This window comes from Micropterus dolomieu, linkage group LG15 (genome assembly GCF_021292245.1).
Source record: "Micropterus dolomieu isolate WLL.071019.BEF.003 ecotype Adirondacks linkage group LG15, ASM2129224v1, whole genome shotgun sequence".
In the NCBI taxonomy this organism is placed as follows: Eukaryota; Metazoa; Chordata; class Actinopteri; order Centrarchiformes; family Centrarchidae; genus Micropterus; species Micropterus dolomieu.
The window spans coordinates 6,439,873-6,461,202 of NC_060164.1; the positions used below are offsets into that span (position 1 = coordinate 6,439,873).

General features: G+C 42.0%; 2 protein-coding genes across 3 annotated transcripts in view; both read left to right on the plus strand.

Annotated features, from left to right (window-relative positions):
* eif3s10 (eukaryotic translation initiation factor 3, subunit 10 (theta)) overlaps window positions 1-12,519 on the plus strand; it is a 13,298-nt gene extending 779 nt beyond the window's left edge. Inside the window, exons 1-22 of one of the 2 annotated variants that reach the window (XM_046070054.1) lie at window positions 7-159; window positions 688-878; window positions 976-1,112; window positions 2,349-2,512; window positions 2,649-2,848; window positions 3,112-3,320; window positions 3,406-3,577; window positions 3,811-3,915; window positions 4,079-4,177; window positions 4,286-4,402; window positions 4,550-4,735; window positions 5,774-6,121; window positions 6,227-6,331; window positions 6,413-6,526; window positions 6,624-6,746; window positions 7,806-7,959; window positions 9,184-9,368; window positions 10,052-10,140; window positions 10,224-10,756; window positions 10,897-11,029; window positions 11,147-11,328; window positions 11,612-12,519. In XM_046070054.1, coding sequence (XP_045926010.1) covers window positions 111-159; window positions 688-878; window positions 976-1,112; window positions 2,349-2,512; window positions 2,649-2,848; window positions 3,112-3,320; window positions 3,406-3,577; window positions 3,811-3,915; window positions 4,079-4,177; window positions 4,286-4,402; window positions 4,550-4,735; window positions 5,774-6,121; window positions 6,227-6,331; window positions 6,413-6,526; window positions 6,624-6,746; window positions 7,806-7,959; window positions 9,184-9,368; window positions 10,052-10,140; window positions 10,224-10,756; window positions 10,897-11,029; window positions 11,147-11,328; window positions 11,612-11,808 — 3,792 coding nt within the window. In that variant the 5' untranslated portion in view covers window positions 7-110 and the 3' untranslated portion in view covers window positions 11,809-12,519. Of the gene's footprint in view, window positions 1-6; window positions 160-687; window positions 879-975; window positions 1,113-2,348; window positions 2,513-2,648; window positions 2,849-3,111; window positions 3,321-3,405; window positions 3,578-3,810; window positions 3,916-4,078; window positions 4,178-4,285; window positions 4,403-4,549; window positions 4,736-5,773; window positions 6,122-6,226; window positions 6,332-6,412; window positions 6,527-6,623; window positions 6,747-7,805; window positions 7,960-9,183; window positions 9,369-10,051; window positions 10,141-10,223; window positions 10,757-10,896; window positions 11,030-11,146; window positions 11,329-11,611 lie in introns of those variants that run through there. The other variant, XM_046070055.1, reaches the window with a different exon arrangement.
* A 2,083-nt stretch (window positions 12,520-14,602) lies between these two features.
* Window positions 14,603-19,428, plus strand: emx2 (empty spiracles homeobox 2). Its single transcript, XM_046070059.1, has 3 exons — window positions 14,603-15,436; window positions 16,583-16,767; window positions 18,272-19,428. Exons 1-3 carry the CDS (start codon window positions 15,049-15,051, stop codon window positions 18,437-18,439), a joined length of 741 nt encoding a protein of 246 aa, XP_045926015.1. The 5' UTR covers window positions 14,603-15,048; the 3' UTR covers window positions 18,440-19,428.
* The last annotated feature ends 1,902 nt before the right edge of the window (window positions 19,429-21,330 follow it).

Genomic DNA, 21,330 nt, shown 5'->3' on the forward strand with positions numbered 1-21,330 from the left:
CTCAGCCAGCACCGTTGGAGCGGGTGAGTGCGTGGCGTGGATGGACTGGTGAAATTCATCAAAATTCACTCAAGTCAGCCAATTTTGGGTTTCACTAGAAGGCTACAAACATGCCGGCGTATTTCCAAAGGCCGGAGAATGCTCTGAAACGAGCGAACGGTGAGTAAAGATGCAGCTTCGTGTTTCACAGATGTCAGACAGTCGTGCTAACTAGCTAACATTAGCAGGCTTGAGCCCTTCAGTGGCTCGGCGCTAGTGTTGTGGGGTTGTTAGCCGGGCTAACTGCTAACACTAGCTGGAATGGCGGGGAAGCCATGTCCCTTTATCTTTGCTACGTTAGTATTTAGCTAACCGGCTAGGCCATTTTTTTCTGCTACTGGCTATTGATGTGATACTATAGAAACTTAACGTTCGCTTAACAGTCAACACTCGTGACAGCTGTATAACGTTATTGCCAATGCCTGTCAGCTAACGTTAATGTCAAATTCTTAGTGCTTTCTATTCTTGTAACGTCAGCGTTAAATAATGCTAATGTCATGTTCACCAAGCATCATGGGCCTGACAGTGTCGGGCAGATTTAGCTAACCGTGGTGTTGTAACGTTTTATTGCGTTGGTGCGAGATTTTGTGGTGTGTGTAACGTTGGAAAAAAACTTACATTAGTGTACATTTGTCGATGTGTTTCCAGAGTTTCTTGAGGTTGGCAAGAAGCAGCCAGCCTTGGATGTTTTGTACGATGTCATCAAGAGCAAAAAACATCGAACATGGCAGAAGATCCACGAGCCCATCATGCTCAAGTACCTGGAGCTCTGCGTGGATTTACGCAAGAGCCACCTGGCCAAGGAGGGTCTCTACCAGTACAAGAACATCTGCCAGCAGGTATGTGAGGAGGAATCTGTGATGTTTGCACAGATCAGGTTGTTGTTTACACCACGGTCTTTTGGAGTCAAGGTGTAATGTTTGACTGTACTTTCAGGTAAATATCAAGTCTCTGGAAGATGTTGTTAGGGCTTACCTAAAGCTGGCAGAGGAGAAGACGGAGACAGCCAAGGAGGAGTCCCAGCAGATGGTCCTGGACATCGAGGATCTGGACAACATCCAGACTCCTGAAAGGTGAGGATGTTCAAATCTTGGATTCAGAAATTATGTGTCTTTGCAACATTTATTAATCCATAAAAGTGTCTACATATGTTGCTTCCTTAAACCTGATAGAGAATCCAAATGTATGTCTTAATGTAGTCAGGTGATTGTGTGTTATACAGTATGCTGATGGTATTAGGGCTGCAGCTATTGATTGTTTTAGTAATCAATTATTCTACAGATTATTCCAGCGAGTAATTGGATTAGAAATACTTTATTAAAGACCAATAGCAAATATGCAAAAGAGAAAATAAGACATCTCTTAAAATGAACAACTAAATGGTTTCCTTTTTAGAAAATGTTTAATTTTCATTGCTTAAATTACATATTATCTGTCGAGACTAAACCCATTCTTTGCATTTGAGTGCCATATTACATTCTGGGTTTTAAAGAATATTTTTCTGAAATGCAAAAACAAACACCTTTTGCAAAAGTTATATATACTTAAGTTTCTGGTAACTACAGCTCAGGCATAACAAAAGACTTTACAGTCTTTTTTGTGGCATTTGTAGAAGGCAAAAACGAGTGGACAGGAACTGTGACTTTCATAATAAAACTGAATGAAGCTCAGACTTTCACAAACTGACTGCAGAATTTTATTTTCTCTATTTAATATCTTGAACAAATCCTAGCTAACTTAGGCACATTATAACTAATCACCACATTGATTTACATTGTTAACTAGCCATCACATATAGCCATAATTAACGTAGCTTACATTTTTTTACTTGCCTCCATATACCTTGTGTCAGGTCCACTGTGTGGAATGGATGCATAGACCTAAACATTAAGCTTTCTGTTGAGATGCAGAAGAATAGATGTCGTGTTGTTGTGGTAGGCTAGTTCAGTTTTACAATACACACTATACAGAATTGTTCTGGACACTTTGTTGCTTCCTCTGGCCTCTTTGCACCCCTCACTATTTTCTCTCTCTTCCTCCTTTTTGTAATTTGCGCTGTCGAATCGCACCAAAGACGCTCTGAACCGTCTCTGATTACACATTGTAAGCGTTGTGCGACAGTAACATTCATTCGTGAGAAACGCAGTGTGCTGTATATAGTTATGTGGATTAAATGAAGCTTCGGTGCCAGTTACTTTTAATCGATGATTTTGAGTTATACGAAGAATCATTTCAGCCCTAGATTGTATTAAGCATGTGCTTGATAAATTTAAGATGGATTATTGACATTGTGCTTGTTGTGATTTTAGCGTGCTCCTGAGTGCTGTGAGTGGCGAGGACACTCAAGATCGTACCGATCGCCTGCTGCTCACTCCCTGGGTGAAGTTCCTGTGGGAGTCGTACCGCCAGTGCCTGGACCTGCTACGAAACAACTCCAAGGTGGAGCGTCTGTACCATGACATTGCCCAGCAAGGTAGTGACACACACTGAATACTTTTTTTTTGTAATGTGTATACACAAAAATTCAACCATAAATAACATGTTAAATGTAACATACTTAATGTACCATACTAAATGCTGTAAATAATATCTGGTCATCTTTTCTGCAGCATTCAAGTTCTGCCTTCAGTATACTCGTAAAGCAGAATTTCGCAAGCTGTGTGACAATCTGCGTATGCACCTGGGTCAGATCCAGCGCCACCACAACCAGAGCACTGCTATCAACCTGAACAACCCTGAAAGCCAGTCTATGCACCTGGAGACACGTTTGGTGCAGCTGGACAGCGCCATAAGCATGGAGCTCTGGCAGGTCTGTCCACCTTACAGTGAATCTCTCAAAGGGCCATATCAGCATGCATGTTTCGGTGTACTTACTAAAAATATAAATGTACAAAACATTTTCAGAAATGCTTTAGAAAGTAGTCAACAGTAAGGAACAATTTAAAGTGTATGCCTTGTAGAAGAAATAACCTCCTATATAGCTCTTTAATGTCCTCCCAGCGTAATTAAGTGTGGCACTTGGTCCAAATGAAGGCAATATTGTTACTAATGAAGTATTATTTATTATTCCAGGAAGCATTCAAGGCAGTTGAGGACATCCATGGCCTGTTTGCTCTTTCCAAGAAGCCTCCCAAACCCCAGCTTATGGCCAACTACTACAACAAGGTGTCTACTGTGTTCTGGAAATCTGGAAATGCTCTCTTTCATGCCTGCACTCTCCACCGGCTCTATCACCTCTCAAGGGAGATGCGCAAGAATCTGACCCAAGATGAGATGCAGAGGTATCTTATTGGTAATCTGTAGATAAACTCACGTTTTAATCTGGTAGTTACCAAATGGGTAATAGTGCTTACTTCTGATCCTCAGGATGTCGACCAGAGTCCTCCTGGCCACACTGTCTATTCCCATCACCCCCGAGCGCACTGACATTGCTCGGTTGCTGGACATGGATGGCATCATTGTGGAAAAACACCGCAGGCTGGCTACCCTCCTGGGCCTGCAGTCTCCACCAACTCGGCAGAGTCTCATCAATGACATGGTACATTATGTGAATAAGAAAGGAACTTTATTAAAGCTAGGGTAGGCAATTTATTTTAGCAATTATTATTAATTGTTGAAATTTTCTTTACATCCGGCAGCAATAAATCAAATGCTTTGACACAAAAATGGGGGGGGGTTAGAACTTTCTTTTCTTCTTATCTTGTAAAACTGTAAATTCAAATCTGCTTGAAAATGTTTTGACAAATGTTTATTTTAATCTTTGTATTCTAGGTGAGATTTAACTTGCTGCAGTATGTCGTACCTGATATAAAAGAACTTTACAACTGGCTTGAAGTAGACTTTCATCCTCTGAAGCTGAGTGGAAGAGTGACCAAGGTAAAAAAAAAAAAAAAAATCTGGTGACAACCAACTTCATAAGCAAAAATCCATGTAGTAGTTTTTTAGTTGCAGACCGTTTGTATTCATTTAATTAAATACATTTATTGTGACTAGTCATTTCTTATCCCTGAGTATGTTAACAAACTGACTCTCCTACTAGGTGCTGAGCTGGGTGAGAGACCAGGCTGAGAAGGAGGCTGATCTGCAGCAGTATGTCCCTCACCTGCAGAGTAATACCATCCTGAGGCTCCTGCAACAGGTAATTAATTGTCTTTGATCTTTTTCATCACCCTGGAATGCTCTCCTAAATCAGATCTATGTTGTAATAGTAGAAATCTCTCTCATTATACTGTGTCCGTTATATTAGGTTGCACAGATCTATCAAAGCATTGAGTTCACCCGTCTGGCTTCCTTGGTTCCGTTTGTGGATGCCTTCCAGCTAGAGCGCTCCATTGTGGATGCTGCCCGGCACTGTGATCTGCAGGTAAGGTCATGATCAGGAGAGATTATTTGTTTTAGATGCATTAACACTATTGAGAAACCAACAAAAGTGTTTTTACAGTCATGTGGATGTGTGTTAAGACTTCAGGGTGTCATACTGTTTTACATAACATTTCCTTTTCCTCTGTAGGTCCGTATAGACCACTCCTCACGAACTCTGAGCTTTGGCTCTGACCTGAACTACTCGACCAAAGAGGATTCCCCTGTTGGTCCTTTCCTGCAGAACATGCCCTCAGAGCAGATAAGGAATCAGCTGACTGCCATGTCTGCGTCTTTGGCTAAGGCCATCTACATCATCAAGCCTGCCTCCATCATGGTGAGTCCACCCTCTTACTGAGCTCTAACCTGATCAGTGACCAACATAACCTTTTTACATACATAATACTAGGGCTGTCACAATAACAGCAAAATTGAGATACCGCACTACTGGTCAAGCCTACCGCGGAGGATGGCAAGCACTGCAATATTCATACTTTACACTTCAGGGCGTGTTAAATTAATAAATTAGTGCTTCAAAAGTTCCACAACTGTAACGAGCTCTGTAACGGTTCATGGACGGATTGCCATGGGCTGTACGTGACCTGACTTCAAACTTGCAAGCTGTAAGTGTTGCCATGTTTTGTGTTGTTTTGCTGTTTATTTTAAAGTTTAGCAGACTTGGCGTTAGAGTATTGCGCTGCTAATTTGGCTAGCAGGCTCGGCAATGTTGGACAAACATAATCCCGAGGGACAGTCGAGAGAAACTGAACAATAATCCGCATTTAAAGCTCACTTACTAACGAGCATAGTGTGTTGGATGCCTGCAGCTGTTTTTCATGTTGCTTTCTGTGGAAAATTAGTAATACCGTTACTAGTTATGGACAGCCCATTCTGCTCCGCACCTGTGTGTGCGGTGCTGTGGTATGTAAATTGACTTGATAGACATGCCGTGAAGGTAATGATAGAGCTAACGTTACGTGTAGACAGTCAAACTACAAAAATGAGTTTGCTTGGCAATGTTTTTGACTAGCACTCAGCAGCTAGTTTGCTCAGACCATAAAGCTGCTGTTAGTGGCTTGATGTGCAGTGAGGTGAGATCCATAGACACTCTTACTATGCTATATGGCACCAAATTACTTCATTGAAGAAAAATGCAATAATACCACGTATGGAGCTGCCACAACATAATACCACAGGGGAAATTACTTCACTGTGACAGCCCTACTTAATACATACATAATACTAGCAGACACATGCATCTTCAAGCGGTATTAAACTCTTAAATCATGTTTTGCCTTTTTTCGCATGATATACTCTGCTTTATTCTTCAACTCTACACTCTCAACTCTAACACTAAACTTTTGTCCCTTCTCAGCAAGAGCGTGAGGAGCAGAACCAGCAGGCCATCGCTGCCTATCTGAAAAATGCCCGCAAAGATCACCAGCGCATCCTGGCTCGTAGACAGACTATTGAAGAGCGCAAAGAGCGACTGGAGAGCCTCAACATTCAGCGTGAGAAGGAGGAGCTGGAGCAGCGGGAAGCTGAGATGCAGAAGGTTCGCAAGGCTGAGGAGGAGCGTCTGCGCCAGGAGGCCAAAGAGAGGGAGAAGGAGCGCATCATGCAGGAGCATGAGCAGATCAAGAAGAAGACGGTCCGTGAACGGCTGGAGCAGATCAAGAAGACTGAACTTGGAGCAAAGGCCTTCAAGGATATTGATATCGAGGTAGCCAAAATAACCAACTTGATTCATTATGTCGAACTCCATGTTGCAGAAATAGGTGATTGGAATCTAAAGGTCAAAGGAGAGAGTAACAAATGTGTTTTACAGGACCTTGAAGAGCTGGATCCTGACTTCATCATGGCCAAACAAGTGGAACAGCTAGAGAAGGAGAAGAAGGAACTTCAGGAGCGTCTGAAAAACCAGGAGAAGAAGGTACATCAGTGGAAATATCAGTCACATAAAGATGAGATGTGAATATATAGATGTGAATTTGACACAATGCTTTCTTTCCAGATTGACTACTTTGAGAGGGCAAAACGTCTTGAGGAGATTCCTCTTATCAAAAAAGCGTATGAGGAGCAGCGTGTCAAGGATATGGAGCTATGGGAGCTCCAGGAGGAGGAGAGGGTATGTGTGTATGAAAAAAGAAAATGTACATGGATCAAGGAAATGTTTAAAAAAAGTAAGTAGAATGTAAGAATTTTCTTTTTTCTTTTTTTTGTAGATCAGTAACATGAAGGTTGAACGCGAGAAGGCTCTGGAGCACAAGAAGCGTATGTCCAGGATGATGGAAGACAAAGAAAACTTCTTGTCTAAAATAACTGCTGCCCGTAGCTTCATTTATGAGGTAAGACCATTTAGTCCATCAACTCAAGCTGAGCACTGATACACTAATCATTCATTTTTAGACTGGAAATTATTTACAGCATATAAACTATTTACTACTACATTCTTTCTCTAACCTTTACCAAGTTGTTTTAGTTGCTTAACTTAACCATGTTGACGAGGTGATAAATGGCTATGTAGGTACAAGAATGAGAAATGTTTTTGCCAGACATTACAAACGTGAAGTTAGAAGTTATCATGTGGTGGTGTTGTTGTTATTATTCAGGGTACCCGCAGAGTCTTAAAAGTATTAAAAAAGTCTTAAATTTAATACAGGTTAGTACAGGTAACCTTACTGTTTATGTCAGTGTTTAGCTTTACGCTCTGGACTGTGGAGTTCCGGTGCACAAGCTCTGCCATCCAAGCTCTGTGCGAATCAGTCAGTTGTCGGGAAAGAAAACAAAACGTCTCTGACGTGTTACTAACAAGCCACCACTTTTCAACACAAAGTGACGTCCCTGATTCATTTTATGTTATCAGAGTACAAACACGCACCCAAAAAGGTATAATGTATGAAATATGAATGTGAGTATTATAACAAAATGTTTTATTAACTTTTGTAAATAATGATTTTTCTCAGGCTTAAAATTCATACAGGTTTTCCATTATATGACAGTGAAGTTAGTTTTAACTTACCTGGGGGTACCCTGTTATTAGACCGGAGATTAATTATTTGTAGCCAATAATTATGGAATTGCCAGAATCTGGCTTTTGTCAAATGTCCATTGAGACAGCAACTCTGAAATGTTTGGGAAACCGTTTTAAACTAACTACCTATACTGCTCCCAGTTCAGTCAAATTTCTGCATTGAAAGGCATTGTAATGTACTAGAACTATTACTAACATGTACAGTTGTTGGAACACACAAAACTCCTTTGTGTTAGAATTAAAATACAAATGAACTTAAGTGCCTCTCTGCTGGTATCGCGGTAATGATGGTGCACAGAGCTGTAACAAAAGAAGAGAATGAGAGACAGCTGTTTGAAGCATTTGTTTCACATTCACTATTCTGTCCTCAAAGGAAAAACTGAAAACTTTTGAAGAGCGCTTGGTGGAGGAAAGGAAGAAGCGCCTGGAAGAAAGGAAGAAGCAGCGCAAAGAGGACAGGCGTAACGCTTACTACCGTCAGAAAGAGGAAGAGGCACAGCGTATCCACGAGGAGCAGCTCAAGAAAGGTAATTAATTTCTCTTTGCACATGTGCATCAGGACACAGAAACCTGTGAGCCAACCAGTCATGTTAAAGAAGGAGGTGGAATTTTAATATACCACAGAAAACTGATAGTTACCACGAGGAGGAAAATGAAGGAATTACAGGCAGGATCTGAGTTGTCGCCCAGCACCAAGAATTCATTTTCCTAGGTGATCTTTGCAAGTGAAATGGGTCACGACAAGGGGTGTAACGGTACATGTATTTGTACCGGACTATTTCGGTACAGGACTTTCAGAACGGTACACATGTGCACCGAATGCAGCCATATATTAGGCTTGTTTTATGTGTGGAACATAAGTAAATTCCGAGTTTCCACACGGACATATTAAGTAGCGGACCAAATCTCTGCCTTGCGGCACAGGTACAGTGCTACAGAAGCAGCCGCTTTAGCCCAGCCTCTCGCTAACTTGTGACTTAAGCACACGGCCAGTGCAGAGAAGCCAGAGCTTTAGGACCCTCCCTTATTATTAAGGTCTTCTGTTTGGGAACACTTTGGTTGTATTTGTGAAATACAACAACGGACAAGTCAATAAGACGGAAGCAGTGAGATTTCTTAGTAGTGATTGCTAACTCACTAATAGTATCACGCGAAGGAGAACGTCACTGCAACGGGGGGGGGGGAACAAAAACGAGCACAGTGCAAACGCCTTTCGGCATTTAAACAGACTTTAGACTTCGCGAAAGTTTTTTACAATTTTTTTTTATCTGAGCAGGCCTTCAAGCTGGGATTGATAATGCTCATAGACGGAATAAAAAAATAAGAAGAATGCTGCACTGTAATCCATATTATTATACGTCTTTTACGTTTTTTTATTAGCTAAATGCTGTATTGTTTTGAGAATATTTTATTTAGTGGAGAACTTTTTTTATGCGTAATTTGGAAGTTTACAAAAGTTCATAATAAACCAGCAGCAATTTAATGTTTGCATTTTTTTTCCCCCCTCACTGTAAAAAATAAACCGAACCGTGACTTCAAAACCGAGGTACATACCGAACCGAGATTTTTGTGTACCTTTACACCCCTAGTCACGACAAAGTTTCAGTCAGGAAAATTTAATCCTTAGTACTATTCTAAACGTGGTATCAGCCTCACCCTGGTTTATTTTATTTTATCAGAGCAAAATGTGGTAGCTCTTTTTCTGTCAATGTTTAGGTAGTTTGAATACACCTCATGTTATTTTCCTGCAGAGCGTGAGGAGCGCGAACGCCTGGAGCAAGAGCAGCGAGAGGAGGAGGAGAGGGAGTACCAAGAGCGTCTACGTAAGCTTGAGGAGCAGGAGAGGAAACAGCGTGCTCGTCAGCAGGAGATCGAGGAGCGAGAACGGCGCCGTGAGGAGGAGAGGAGGGCCCCCGCCCCAGAGGAGAAAGCTAAGGTACAAATCAGCTTTTTTTAACTGATGGTTGAAACCTACAATTATTGAGTCTCAAGAGCATATTTGTGGTCATAACTGATGCAGAAATGTTGCAAGTTTATAAGTTAGCCCACAGTTAACCTATTAACCAATAATGTTAGCTAAGCTAATTGTTCATTTATGGAGACCGGAAGAAGCACAGTAGCTACATGTAAGGTAGGCTAAATTGTTTGCACTGGGGATGCTGGGGTCATGTCCTCACCACTTTCTGAAAGCATTTGTTAAAAATGTTCTGAATAGCTTGCAACCAGAAAATGTATTTATTTAACTTAAGCTAAAAATAAATCAAGCTACTAATTAAAAAATTACCCAAAATGTGCAGCACCTGTGAGTAACTTTAACAACCTCTTGACACAGTTTCTTTTTGGCCAAGTTTTCCGTTCTCTTATATTTTTAGATTTTCAATTGTCACCTGCCACCTGAATTTTGTGTTTCCCTTATACATAAATAAAAACATTTCCACTACAAATTATTGCAGGAAAGGAAATTGGTGCAGAAATTTCCCCAGAATGCACGAAATTAATGCTCAAACATTTCTTGGGGAATTTTCTTAAACAGACCACTCTGACACCGTGTGTGTGTTCATCTGCTTGCGTACCCCTGACCAGTTTGCATGCCTGATCAAATATACTTTGCTGATACAGGATTGGGGTGAGAAAGAGAAGGAGGAGGGAGGATGGAGAAGGCGCACCGATGGAGGAGATTCAGAGTGGCGTCGTTCAGTGCCTGAAAAGTATGTATAACTTGATCCCACGTTTTTATTGTTTACCCCATTAAACCATGAGAGGTGACTACAGCATTACCTGTGCTCTCTAGGGACTGGAGACAGGAGGGCCGTGATGATGACAAAGAGGATAAAGACGCCCCCGTAAGGCGAGGAGAAGGTCCTCGCAGGGGCGGAGAGGACAGAGGACCCCGCCGGGGCTTTGATGATGATCGAGGCCCACGACGTGTCGGTGATGATGACCGTCCTCCACGCAGAGGGATCGATGATGACCGTGGTCCACGTAGAGGCTTTGATGATGATCGCGGACCAAGGAGGGGTGGAGATGAAGACCGCGCCCCGCGACGTGGCTTTGACGAAGACCGCGCCCCGCGACGTGGCTTTGACGAAGACCGCGCCCCGCGACGTGGCTTTGACGAAGACCGCGCCCCGCGACGTGGCTTTGACGACGACCGCGCCCCGCGACGTGGCTTTGACGACGCCAGGCCTCTCAGGCGTGGGGCTGATGATGACTGGGGCCCCAGAAGAGGAGGAGATGATGACAGAGGTGGAAGGAGAGGCATGGATGATGGGCCTCGTCGTGGTGGTGATGACGCCAAACCCTGGAAGCCCCTGGGCAGACCTGGTAAGCCTGTAGCCATTCATCAGCTAATAAGTGACAGGGGTCTTGTAATTGACCTGAAGAGTGTTTTATTCAACAGTCAGGCTGCACAGCAGCTCTGTTTTAATGGCTAGCAGGATGACGAGCAAATGCTTCTGTTGCAGGTGGATGGCGTGAGAGGGAAAAGGCCCGAGAGGAGAGCTGGGGTCCTCCTCGTGGGGAAGCCCAAGAGGATGGAGATGATGCTGAAGGAGAGGAAAAACCCCGCGATCGCTTCAGAGACCGTCGTCCGCAGAGGTGGGCCTGATAGACCTATGCCAAGTGTTGATTTGTTAATTATTTGCAGTAGATGCTATCACAGTTAGCTTTTGAGTGAGTTGTCACAGTTATGTTCATCTGTGTCACTGTATTCAGAGAGGAGAGTGGGTGGAGGAAACTAGGCACAGAGGAATCAAGCAGCTGGAGAGAGTCTCGTAAAGAGGGCGCTGACCTCGATGATCGCCGTGACCGCGGAGAACGCCGTGTTGGAGAACGCCGTGTTGGAGAACGCCGGAATGACCGTGAACTTAGAGGCCCACCCAGAGAACCTGATGATGGTAAGCAGAGCATGATTTAGGAATGACACAAATTGACTTAACTCATTACTAAGTGGGTGTGAACTTACTGACCGTCCAGTTCTGACAGAAGAATTGGGTATACTACATGAATGTGCTGCATTCAGCCAGCAGAGGTCGCTGTTTACCTGTTTAATTACTGCTACAGCTGATGTCTTAAAAAGAAAGGTTGGACAAATATATAAACTTCTGAACCAGAGATATACTTGTAAAATCAACATGTTCCTGCTTGAACATGTTCTAATGAGCATCCTTGTTTTCTCAGGAGGTACTTGGCGGCGTGGTGGTGATGATAAGCGGGAGGAGCCGGACAGGGAGCGGCCAAGAGAGGACAGGGAGCGGCCAAGAGAGGACAGGGAGCGTGATGCTGATGGAGAGAAGGGTTGGCGTACTGATAAAGAAAACCCTCGTCGCACCAAGAACGAGACAGATGATGATGGCTGGACCACTGTCCGCCGCTGAGCAACAACCTTTGCCTCTAATTAGCTCGGTTAATAATGAATTGGATTTGAAAGAAATAATACTCAGTATCCCATCAGCCACAGTTGTGAATTAATGGCTACAAGCTTCTGATACTCACGTGCGTTCATATTTCAATTAAATATTTGTAGACAGTAGTTTTCTGGGAGATTTTTTACTTTTCATATTTACTTTGATTCCCAGCGATTTCAAACCAGAGGTTCCTCACCACCCAGAACACCATCAACCAATGAACTTGTGTGTACGTAGACCTCATGCAAACCATCAAGGTAAACATGACTGCCCCCAGTGGTTAGGAGTGCTATTACCTTACATGATGAAGTGAAACCGACTAAACCGAAAACCAATGTACCGGCTCCAATTCTCAAATCAATCTCAGTGTATCACCAACTGCCTCTTTGAAATAATTAATCTTTGCGCAGATGTTATATTATGGCACAGATCCACAACCCATGTAATGGCAATCACTGCGAATTTGTCAAGTGCTTCAGTGATCGCTGCTCTTCATCTAACGTTTCAGATGCTTCTTAACCAGTTAAAGAACTAGTGGAATTTACATTTTGATGTGCATGCTTAGAGTATTCAAATGCTTGATATCCAGTGTGGTTCTATCTTGCTGCAAGCAACGGTATCAAACCATGTTGCATGTGTACAGATAAAGCCTTTATTAATAAAAAAATGTTTGCTCACAAATCTACTTTTTCATTTTGTCTGAAATGCTATATCACCATTGAAGATTGCAGCACACTTAGCGGTCTTCCTTTAGAAATTATATGAGAAGAAAAAGTTGATATGAGGGGTTACAATCAGTCTTTGTTTTAAGGTGAATAATGGATCATTTTACTTAAGATGTTAGAATAAATGATTCTGCAAATATCTTCCAGTAACTGCATTGATGAAAGACAAACTAAGTTGTGAAAACACTTGGTGATGGGAAACTATTGGTACACCGAAGGTGCTTCAGGAACTATCTTTGATCCCAACAGTTCAGTGGTGATGTATGGGGCTCTAACTGCATTAACTTCTATGTAGTTAATAATTCTTCATTTTGTTTATGCTTGCAAGGTACCTAAAGCTCCTCAGACCCCAGGGACGGTATCATTTTATCACACTACCATTATGTAACCACTAGAGGTCTGTAAAGCACCGTGGAGAGGCCTGACACGCTTCACCGTGTGAAAGCAGGCGAAGAGTGTTGGTTCATGCCCATGATCAGCAGTTAACTCGGTGTAAAACTCAGCAAAACGTAAACATGCAGGCGGTGGGCAGTATGCAGTCAATCAGAAAACCAAGAACATGCTGTTTTTTTTAAAGAAAAACCTTAACCATACTTAACTTTTTCTTTAGAAAATGTGTTTGGTCCGAGACAACAAATGGCTTTGAATTTAGGTTGCCTGGCCCGATTTATAGCTGCGATGTAGGCCTAGGTCTACTAAAATAATAATAATAATAATTAATAAATAGTATGTAATATGTTGTAATAATAATGTGTTTCATAGTTAAGTCAAATACTTTTATTTATGAGGTGATAGGCCTTTTACAAAACAAAAGGCTCTTAATGAACTAGCGACTTAAAATTAAAAAAAACATCCAGCTCCCAATGATTCCTCCCAGTGTTGATAATAACTGTCATCTGGATTCAGACACTTTTAAGATGTCAAATCAGGCTGCTGGTGCTCTGACAGCTTTGAGTCTGTAGTTTTTATTTTATTCCACAGAGACCCTTAATCTGTACTGCACAAATACAACCTCAGGTTGCCCAGAAGCTTCGTCTGGTTGCGAGATAACTTACACTTGAAGTTAGCGATGACAATAATAATAATAATAATAATAATAATAATACACTTGAATGCATATTTTTACCATCCAGGCATTTATCTCTATCTCAAACGGTAACTTCAATTTTCAAACATCTGATTGGCTATTTCTATCAACACTAAAAAAGAAAAAAACATGCAAACAAACAAAATAGAAATTTATAATAAAAATACTGATTTTTAAAACGCTATACAGCATAGTTCAGTTTTAAATCTATCTATCTATTATATCTATTCATATCTGACTGTAACTCTGCGTGCTATTAGTGCGTATCACGTCTTTGTGAAGGCCCTCGGTGCGCGGCCAGGGCTGCAGCTGTGTGCTGCTGCTCTCAGTCACTGATCCACACGCGGGGCTGACAGCCCGCAGTCACAGGTAGCTCCTCCAGTAAACACCTGAGCATGTTGCATTGAAGAACACTGACACACAGCTACTCATCAGTGGGGAGGTGTGTTATTGAAATTTGAAGACTCTGTCAGTCTTCACGCAGTGACCGGTACAGCTGACAAAAAACTCGTTTGGTGTCTCCCCGACACCCCATCCAGCAGAAATTAAGAGTCTTCAATTGGAAAGTTATCCTAATGGAATCGGAAGAAAAATGGAAACGAGCAGGGACGCATCAAGAACAATTTCTCTACACAAATCCAGTTAGGAAACCAAAAAGCAGGAACAAATTGAGAAATAAACAAAGGCCGAGTGGCCAATTAGGCTCCTGCTAAATATTATCCGCGCCCATAGCATCGAAAATAAGACTTTAATTGAGCAGATTTGATGTTTGCGCAACACTGTTGTGCATAATTAGAAATAATCACTTGCTAGTAATAACACTACACACACCCACACCCTAAAAATCAGTTTGAACCTGTCATAGACCTTAAATGCAAATAAGCAGGCTACCTTGAGCTTTTCTACTGGTTCAGATGAGTGTGTTAAATGTCCTGGAGATATGTGCATGTGTGCGCGCGCGCGTGCGTGCGGGGGGCTCCTCTCTGGACGAATCCGTTCCGTGTTGCGCGTTCGAGTCCGCCTCTCCGCGCCCCTGCTTCCCATTGACGCACTTTTTAAGCGTCTTCCCCTTCTCCACCTTAAGGCGAGCAGCAGCGGCAGCGACCAATCACCATGCCATTACAGCCTTCAGAGGAAGCTGTTTATGGGACTGCAGCGCTAATTAGGCTCATGAACTAACAAATCTGCCTGCACGAACCCGGCGAGGAAAACGATCACATCCATGGATTAGTCTGGGAGTAGCCGAGCACTTTTTATTTTGGCTTTCTCGACACTGCCGCCTTTCTCAACTTATTTACTGCGCAGAAACTTTCCCCCTTTCTTGGGTGTGGAGTATTTTTTAAGCGAGAGCGCCTACGACAACTTTAACTTAAACTGGGGAATCTGGACTATCAGACAATGTTTCAACCTACACCCAAGAGGTGTTTTACGATAGAGTCTTTGGTGGCGAAGGATAATCCTGTACCGGCGTCCCGTTCCGAGGAGCCCATCAGGCCAGCGGCGCTCAGCTATGCAAACTCCGGCCAGATGAACCCCTTTCTCAACGGCTTTCACTCCGGCGGCAGGGGCGTCTACTCTAACCCGGACTTGGTGTTTGCCGAGGCGGTCTCTCATCCGCAAAACTCCGTCCCTGTGCATCCTGTGGCACCGCCGCACGCTTTGGCCGCTCATCCGCTTTCATCCTCACACAGTCCGCACCCTCTTTTTGCCAGCCAGCAAAGGGACCCCTCAACTTTCTACCCCTGGTTATTACACAGATATAGGTACTTGGGCCACAGATTTCAAGGTAAGTTATCGAAGTGCTTTGTTTGGCTCATTTGTACGCACGAAATGTGCCGAGCGGCTGGAGAATGGTTACTGCATTTCCAGTGACAAAGAGATGGATGTAGATGGTATTTAAAAAATTTCTGAAGCTGTAATAGAGCAGTTTTAAAAGTCGATCACCTCCAATTATCAGGCCAAAACATACTCGTATTTAAAGGGTCATTTCGCTCAAAGAAATGCCCCTATAATGAATTTATTCATTTAAAAGAAAAAAAAAAAATCTTGAGTAAAATAAATAATTGCTGCCGTGGCTTCTATAGCTGTCTGCTTGAAGCGTGTATTTCGGGCTGAAAGACCACTGGAAATGTTGATTGTACGCTGTTGGTCCTGCAGGGTATAGCATATGATCTATATCCATGCGTAAAAACCAACCTGGTGTATCTCGCTGCTCTGCAGTTTATGCGAAGACTTTATTCACGTTTTAAATGCAAAGATGCATTTTTTGTTTTTAAAAGACAAAAATAAAACAATTTGGATGGTTATTTCACTAGTCTATTGCTAATTCTCTAAGGCTGACACGAGTCCAATTTCGGATAATTTTAATTTTAATAAAGGTGACTTAGCCTGCGGGATATTTAGACTGTAAGGAAATTCGTTTATTATTTTTGCTCTTGGTTGCTCATTTTATGGCATTTGTATTTTTGATGATTTCCGGACAAATTAAAGCAAAATTATTACATTTTATAGGAATTTATTTTTTTAAATGAATTTCTGATGTGAGTTTTGGCAACGGTTTATTTTAACGTCATCATGCTGCTTCCATTATACCTGTGATTTTGTTTACAAAGGCTGTTTTTCAGCTAATTTAATTAGGCCCGGGATTATACCTCTGCTTTGTGTTGTTTCCTTCTTTCCTTCGTGCGGCGGTCTCACAAATGTTGAAAAAAGTCCAAAATATGCAATTACTAAAACTGGGCCTACACACGTTTTCGATTTATTGATTGATGCCCAGCTTCTCCTCAGATATTATAACCATGCCATATTTCCAGTGTGCCCTCAGTACACTATTGTTTCATAGCAGAGCGCAGGCCTGCTGTTTGTTATAGAAATGTTAATCTCTTGTAAATTAAAAAGTCATGACGGACCCTCGTTTTCTGCTCGTTCCCAGGTAATGAAACGAGTCCAGAGAGCTTCCTATTGCACAACGCGCTGGCCAGAAAGCCCAAAAGAATCCGGACAGCTTTTTCACCTTCGCAACTCCTGCGGCTCGAACACGCGTTTGAGAAAAACCATTACGTGGTGGGAGCAGAAAGAAAACAGCTCGCCCACAGCCTTAGCCTCACAGAAACTCAGGTAAGAAACATGATATTTTCATCAGCAGTAAAATTCACATCCTGTCTTTTTCTTACACCTGGACAATGCGCTCATTTTATTTTGAAATGCATATATTGCTTCGTGTGTGTGTGTGTGTGTGTGTGTGTGTGTGTGTGTGAGTGTGTGTGTGAGTGTGTGTCATGTTCTGCCTATAAGAACAGGCCGTCTTGCACTTTATGGTCCCTTTTATTGGAAGATATTTCCCACATTATGGCTGTCTAATGCACTATATGGCATATTTTAGTTTTTCCCCATAAGGTGGCACGTGTATCTTGGAGCCTTTTAAAACCAGGCCGCTGTAAAATGACTGTATGTTATCGCGTGGCAATAAAGAAGAGATATATATAGCAAAACTATTATTTAAATTAATGAGCCACCAAACTGTTTCTACACACCAGCGTCCATAAATGCATGTTGTCAACTGAAGACAGAGGCTTTCTGTTGGATCAAATCCACTGTCATTGTATAGGCCTAACCTCATTTTAGGAGGGGTTGAATTACTTTGTTTTGGGGGGAGAATGTTGCCTTTCAAAATGGAGGGTAAATTAACCAGTTAACCATTTTATGGGATAGGCGACACAAAGAGCGAGGCGGGTTCAGTGAATTCCCCCTGCCATATTTAAGATGCTGTTTGAGCCCATCAGCCGCTGTCTTTTGTCCGCTGTGTCTCCTTTGGACGGCGGGGCCTTTTGGAGGAACTGAAGGGAGAAATGAACCATCACCTACTTCAATTAGCCCACTGAAGGCTTATTAAATGCACCTCAGTCGCCATTTAAGCGCTAAAAGGGCTGCAGGGTGACAAAGCAGGAGCAGACAATTTATCGATTTAGATGTTGTTAATTCCCCACGGTACCGTTTAACAGAGCTGAGTCGATTTAGAGGTGTGTGTGGAAATGTATGTTCAATGTGTGACATGGATGTGATCCCTTTATTTCTTTTTACACGCACAGGTTGCCTTAGAAATCTCCATAAAATGCTTTGACCTACTTTAGTCAAAAGTTTTTTTTTTCTCCAAACATCAAATGTTTGTGAGCTTATAAAATGAAAAATAATTTGTGTTTATCCAGCTCTTTAGTTCATTTCCAGTATTTTTATTTTTATGGCCATATTGTTGGATATGACAATAACTTTTATTTTGACAGTTGACCTTTCAGGCGGAGTTCATCTCTTTGTGCGTTAAATTAATATTATATATTGGAGTAACAATTGTAATTCTATGGTTTTGTCATTTTAAGGACAATGATTCATGCTTTCCTGAGAATATAATATATTTTTGTTTATTCTGGCGGTTGTTTGATCTATGGTGAGCAACTGCAGGTCACAGTTTACCTTTTTTTATTTCCACTGCACCGCTGCCTGTTATCTCTTATCCAAAACAATGTGTCCTTTTTACGCGTGGTTTTACGCACTGGCCAATCGCGGTTTATCTCGTGACACTGATCCAGTTTTTTTTTTTGTTTTCTCCTCTCCCTCCCCCCTGCAGGTAAAAGTGTGGTTTCAGAACCGGAGGACGAAGTTCAAGCGACAGAAGTTGGAGGAGGAGGGCTCCGAGTCTCAGCAGAAGAAGAAAGGATCGCATCACATAAACCGATGGAGACTGGCGACTAAACAGTCGAGCCCGGAGGAAATTGATGTCACGTCGGACGATTAAAAAAAAGACTATATAAACGTCCGAGTGAAGGGGGACATGGATAAAGGATGCCGTGTAGAGACAGTGAGAGGGTAAAAGGCCAATGTCACATTTCAGATCTCCGGAGATCGGCAGCTGAGGGTGAGAGAAACCCGACTGGTGGCACTGCTGTCACCATGTGGGTCTGTCAATCCAAATGACCCAGGAAAATGTGACTGACAGTGTCTCAGTCCACCTACCTGAACCCTTCCACGCACCAACCACCACCACTACAATCTCCCATCTACCGTCACCTATTTTTTTCTCTCCAATTCATATTGGACGTTTGCACTTCAGAAGGTTTTTAAAAAAACAAACAAAAACGTTTCCACTCAAGATACCAAAACACCAAACTGCTTTTGTAAAACTTGAATTGCATGGTATAGTCCCCCCCCCCTCCCTCCCCCGTAGTTGTTTTAATTTGACAACTTTTCTCAAACCAAGAAAAAAAAATTGTTTTTAACTCTATTTTCAAACTGAGAGATGTCGTGCTTCTTCCTTTTTACAAAGTGTGCAGTCTTTAATTAATGATTCTCGTGTAAAAGTGATTGTGAAAACATATGAAGTAGCGGTGCTGCGTTATAGTGTTTTTTTTTAAAGAAAAGACAACAACAATTTTTTTATTTCGATTTAAAAAAAAAACCTTTCTAAAAAGTGAATCAGACCACAGATTAAGTACATAAAGGAAAGGTATCAGGACATTCCTTTAACCTAAAGCTTTACCAATGTGTCGCTGTGGCCCCATGCAGCCTTCTGTCAGGACTTGACCCTCCAGTGAAAGTTGCCACGAAGGACTAAACGCAAGAATTGAGAGGAAAAAAAAACTTCAAGCACTGAGCGTATTCCATGTACAGAAATGCTAAAAGTTAATGTTTCTGTTAAACCCTCTTTTACAGAATGTAAATAATTTTTGTGTTTGTGTTAAGTTTGCTACAATTTTAACACAAAGTATACTTCCAAGAAGTATGTAATTGTCAATATTTTGTCAATAAAGTTTTATCAATATGTTGCGCGCAGTAAAAGTATAAGCTTTTGATTACATAGAGCAGCAGGACGGGAGGCCTCTGACTAAATGAAGCCTTTAGGGCGATGCTGTCTATTCTTATTTTGTGCAATCAAAGAGAAGCATTTGGACGTAGTGTTCAGTGAGGTTTGCTGATGTGGCGTTAGGACACTAGAGTTTCATTTAAAAAACACACAGAGAGAAATTCTGCAGCCAGTCATTTGTTGTCCCCAGCCCTGCATTTGTTTCTCTGCCTGACAGAGACGGCGTTAGTTTTATTTTTGAGGGGCTGCAGCGTCTGCTCCGCTCCGGCTACAAAGAGTCCCTACAAGCTTTTGTGAAAGTGCAAATCAGTTTAGGCAATTATCATGCGAGTAATATGAGGGGGGAAAGGGGATGCATTGCCCAGTGGTCCACTTTAATCTCTTAATCCACGGATCCAAGGGGGCTTGGTTGGACATAATTTAGTACAATCTGACTACCCCTCACGACGCGATAAGGGAAGGTTGCAATGTGCCGCAAAATGGGATCTTTGTTTAAAATCTTGTCTTGTGGGCTCCATCATGCTGCAAGCTGCTGCTTTGGACTGGACGGAAACTTGACAGGGCTTCTTTATGGAGCCTGTAGGCTCTACTTAAACGATGCTATTTTCAGCAGGAAATGATTCCCTATTTACACACAAACAAACCAACAGCAAAACAATGAACAGCCCGTTTTAAAAGCAGACACATTTAAACTGGATTATGATTTTTTTTTGTGAGTAGCCTACACAACAAACCCAAGTTCAGTGTTTTTTTGGTGCGAGGTGCATGTGTTTGTTTAATTGTTTCATAAAGTAAAAAGGGCTGTTTTTGTGCTTTGGGTTGGGTGTGTGTGTGTGTGTGTGGGGAGGGGGGGGGGGGCATATAGGGAATTCTTAATCGGCCCATAGATTATAACAGCAATAAAAATCTTTAGAGAATACCATTAGCTTTGGGAAAAAAACCCTAAAAGCTTTATTACAAACCCAGCTTTGAAATAGGGGGGATTAGAGGACTGAAAGGGTCCCACAATAGTTAGAAGAAAAGGTTTCATGCTAATGAGGTTAATGCCCTTTGTATCTCCGGACTCCACAACTTCATTACTCCTATCTCGGGCAACACCGAGCGGCTCAGAGCTTCACAATCCACTCGAGCTTTTCCCTACCCTGCCTCTAAAGAAGGATTTGATAGCAGTCCTGTTCAAACTAGATAATTATATCTTTTCAAGTTGGAATTAAGATAAAGAAAGTGCAGTGGAGGCGGTGAGCCTTGATCCGCCGCAAACAAATTTGGCGCACCCCCCCCCCCCCCCCCCCCCCCCCCTCCCTTCCCCTCTGTGCGCCTGTATGGACACACAAGAGACAGGACAGGCTTCTCATTAGAGCCTGGCACAATTTGATTAATTTAAACGCGTCTGATTTTAACCTGGACATATCTCTCGGTTTTTTATTTTTTTAAATTAAGCTCTGTTAATGGGAAGACATGAAATCATTCCTCTTTGCGGACATGAGAATTAAGCAGGTTAAGCTACAACATTTAAAAAACAAATTTACCAAAGTAAGAGCTCCTGGTCGTTTGTCTTTATATTCTAAACTGCTAAACGAAATTGCAAATGGCTCCTTATTTTGAAGGCACCCATCAAAAAATAAATAAATAATAAAATTCAATGAGAAAAAAAGAAGGTCGCAGGTAGGCATTTTAGAAATAAATTAGCTTTCCTGTAAAGCAGGCTGCAGTCTCGGTCACAATTATTCAAAATTGTAAAAACATTTGATTGCGCACAGGCTACACTTGGCTAATATTTAGATATATTTTTTTTGCTTCTTAAAAAAATTAAACAGCCATTATTT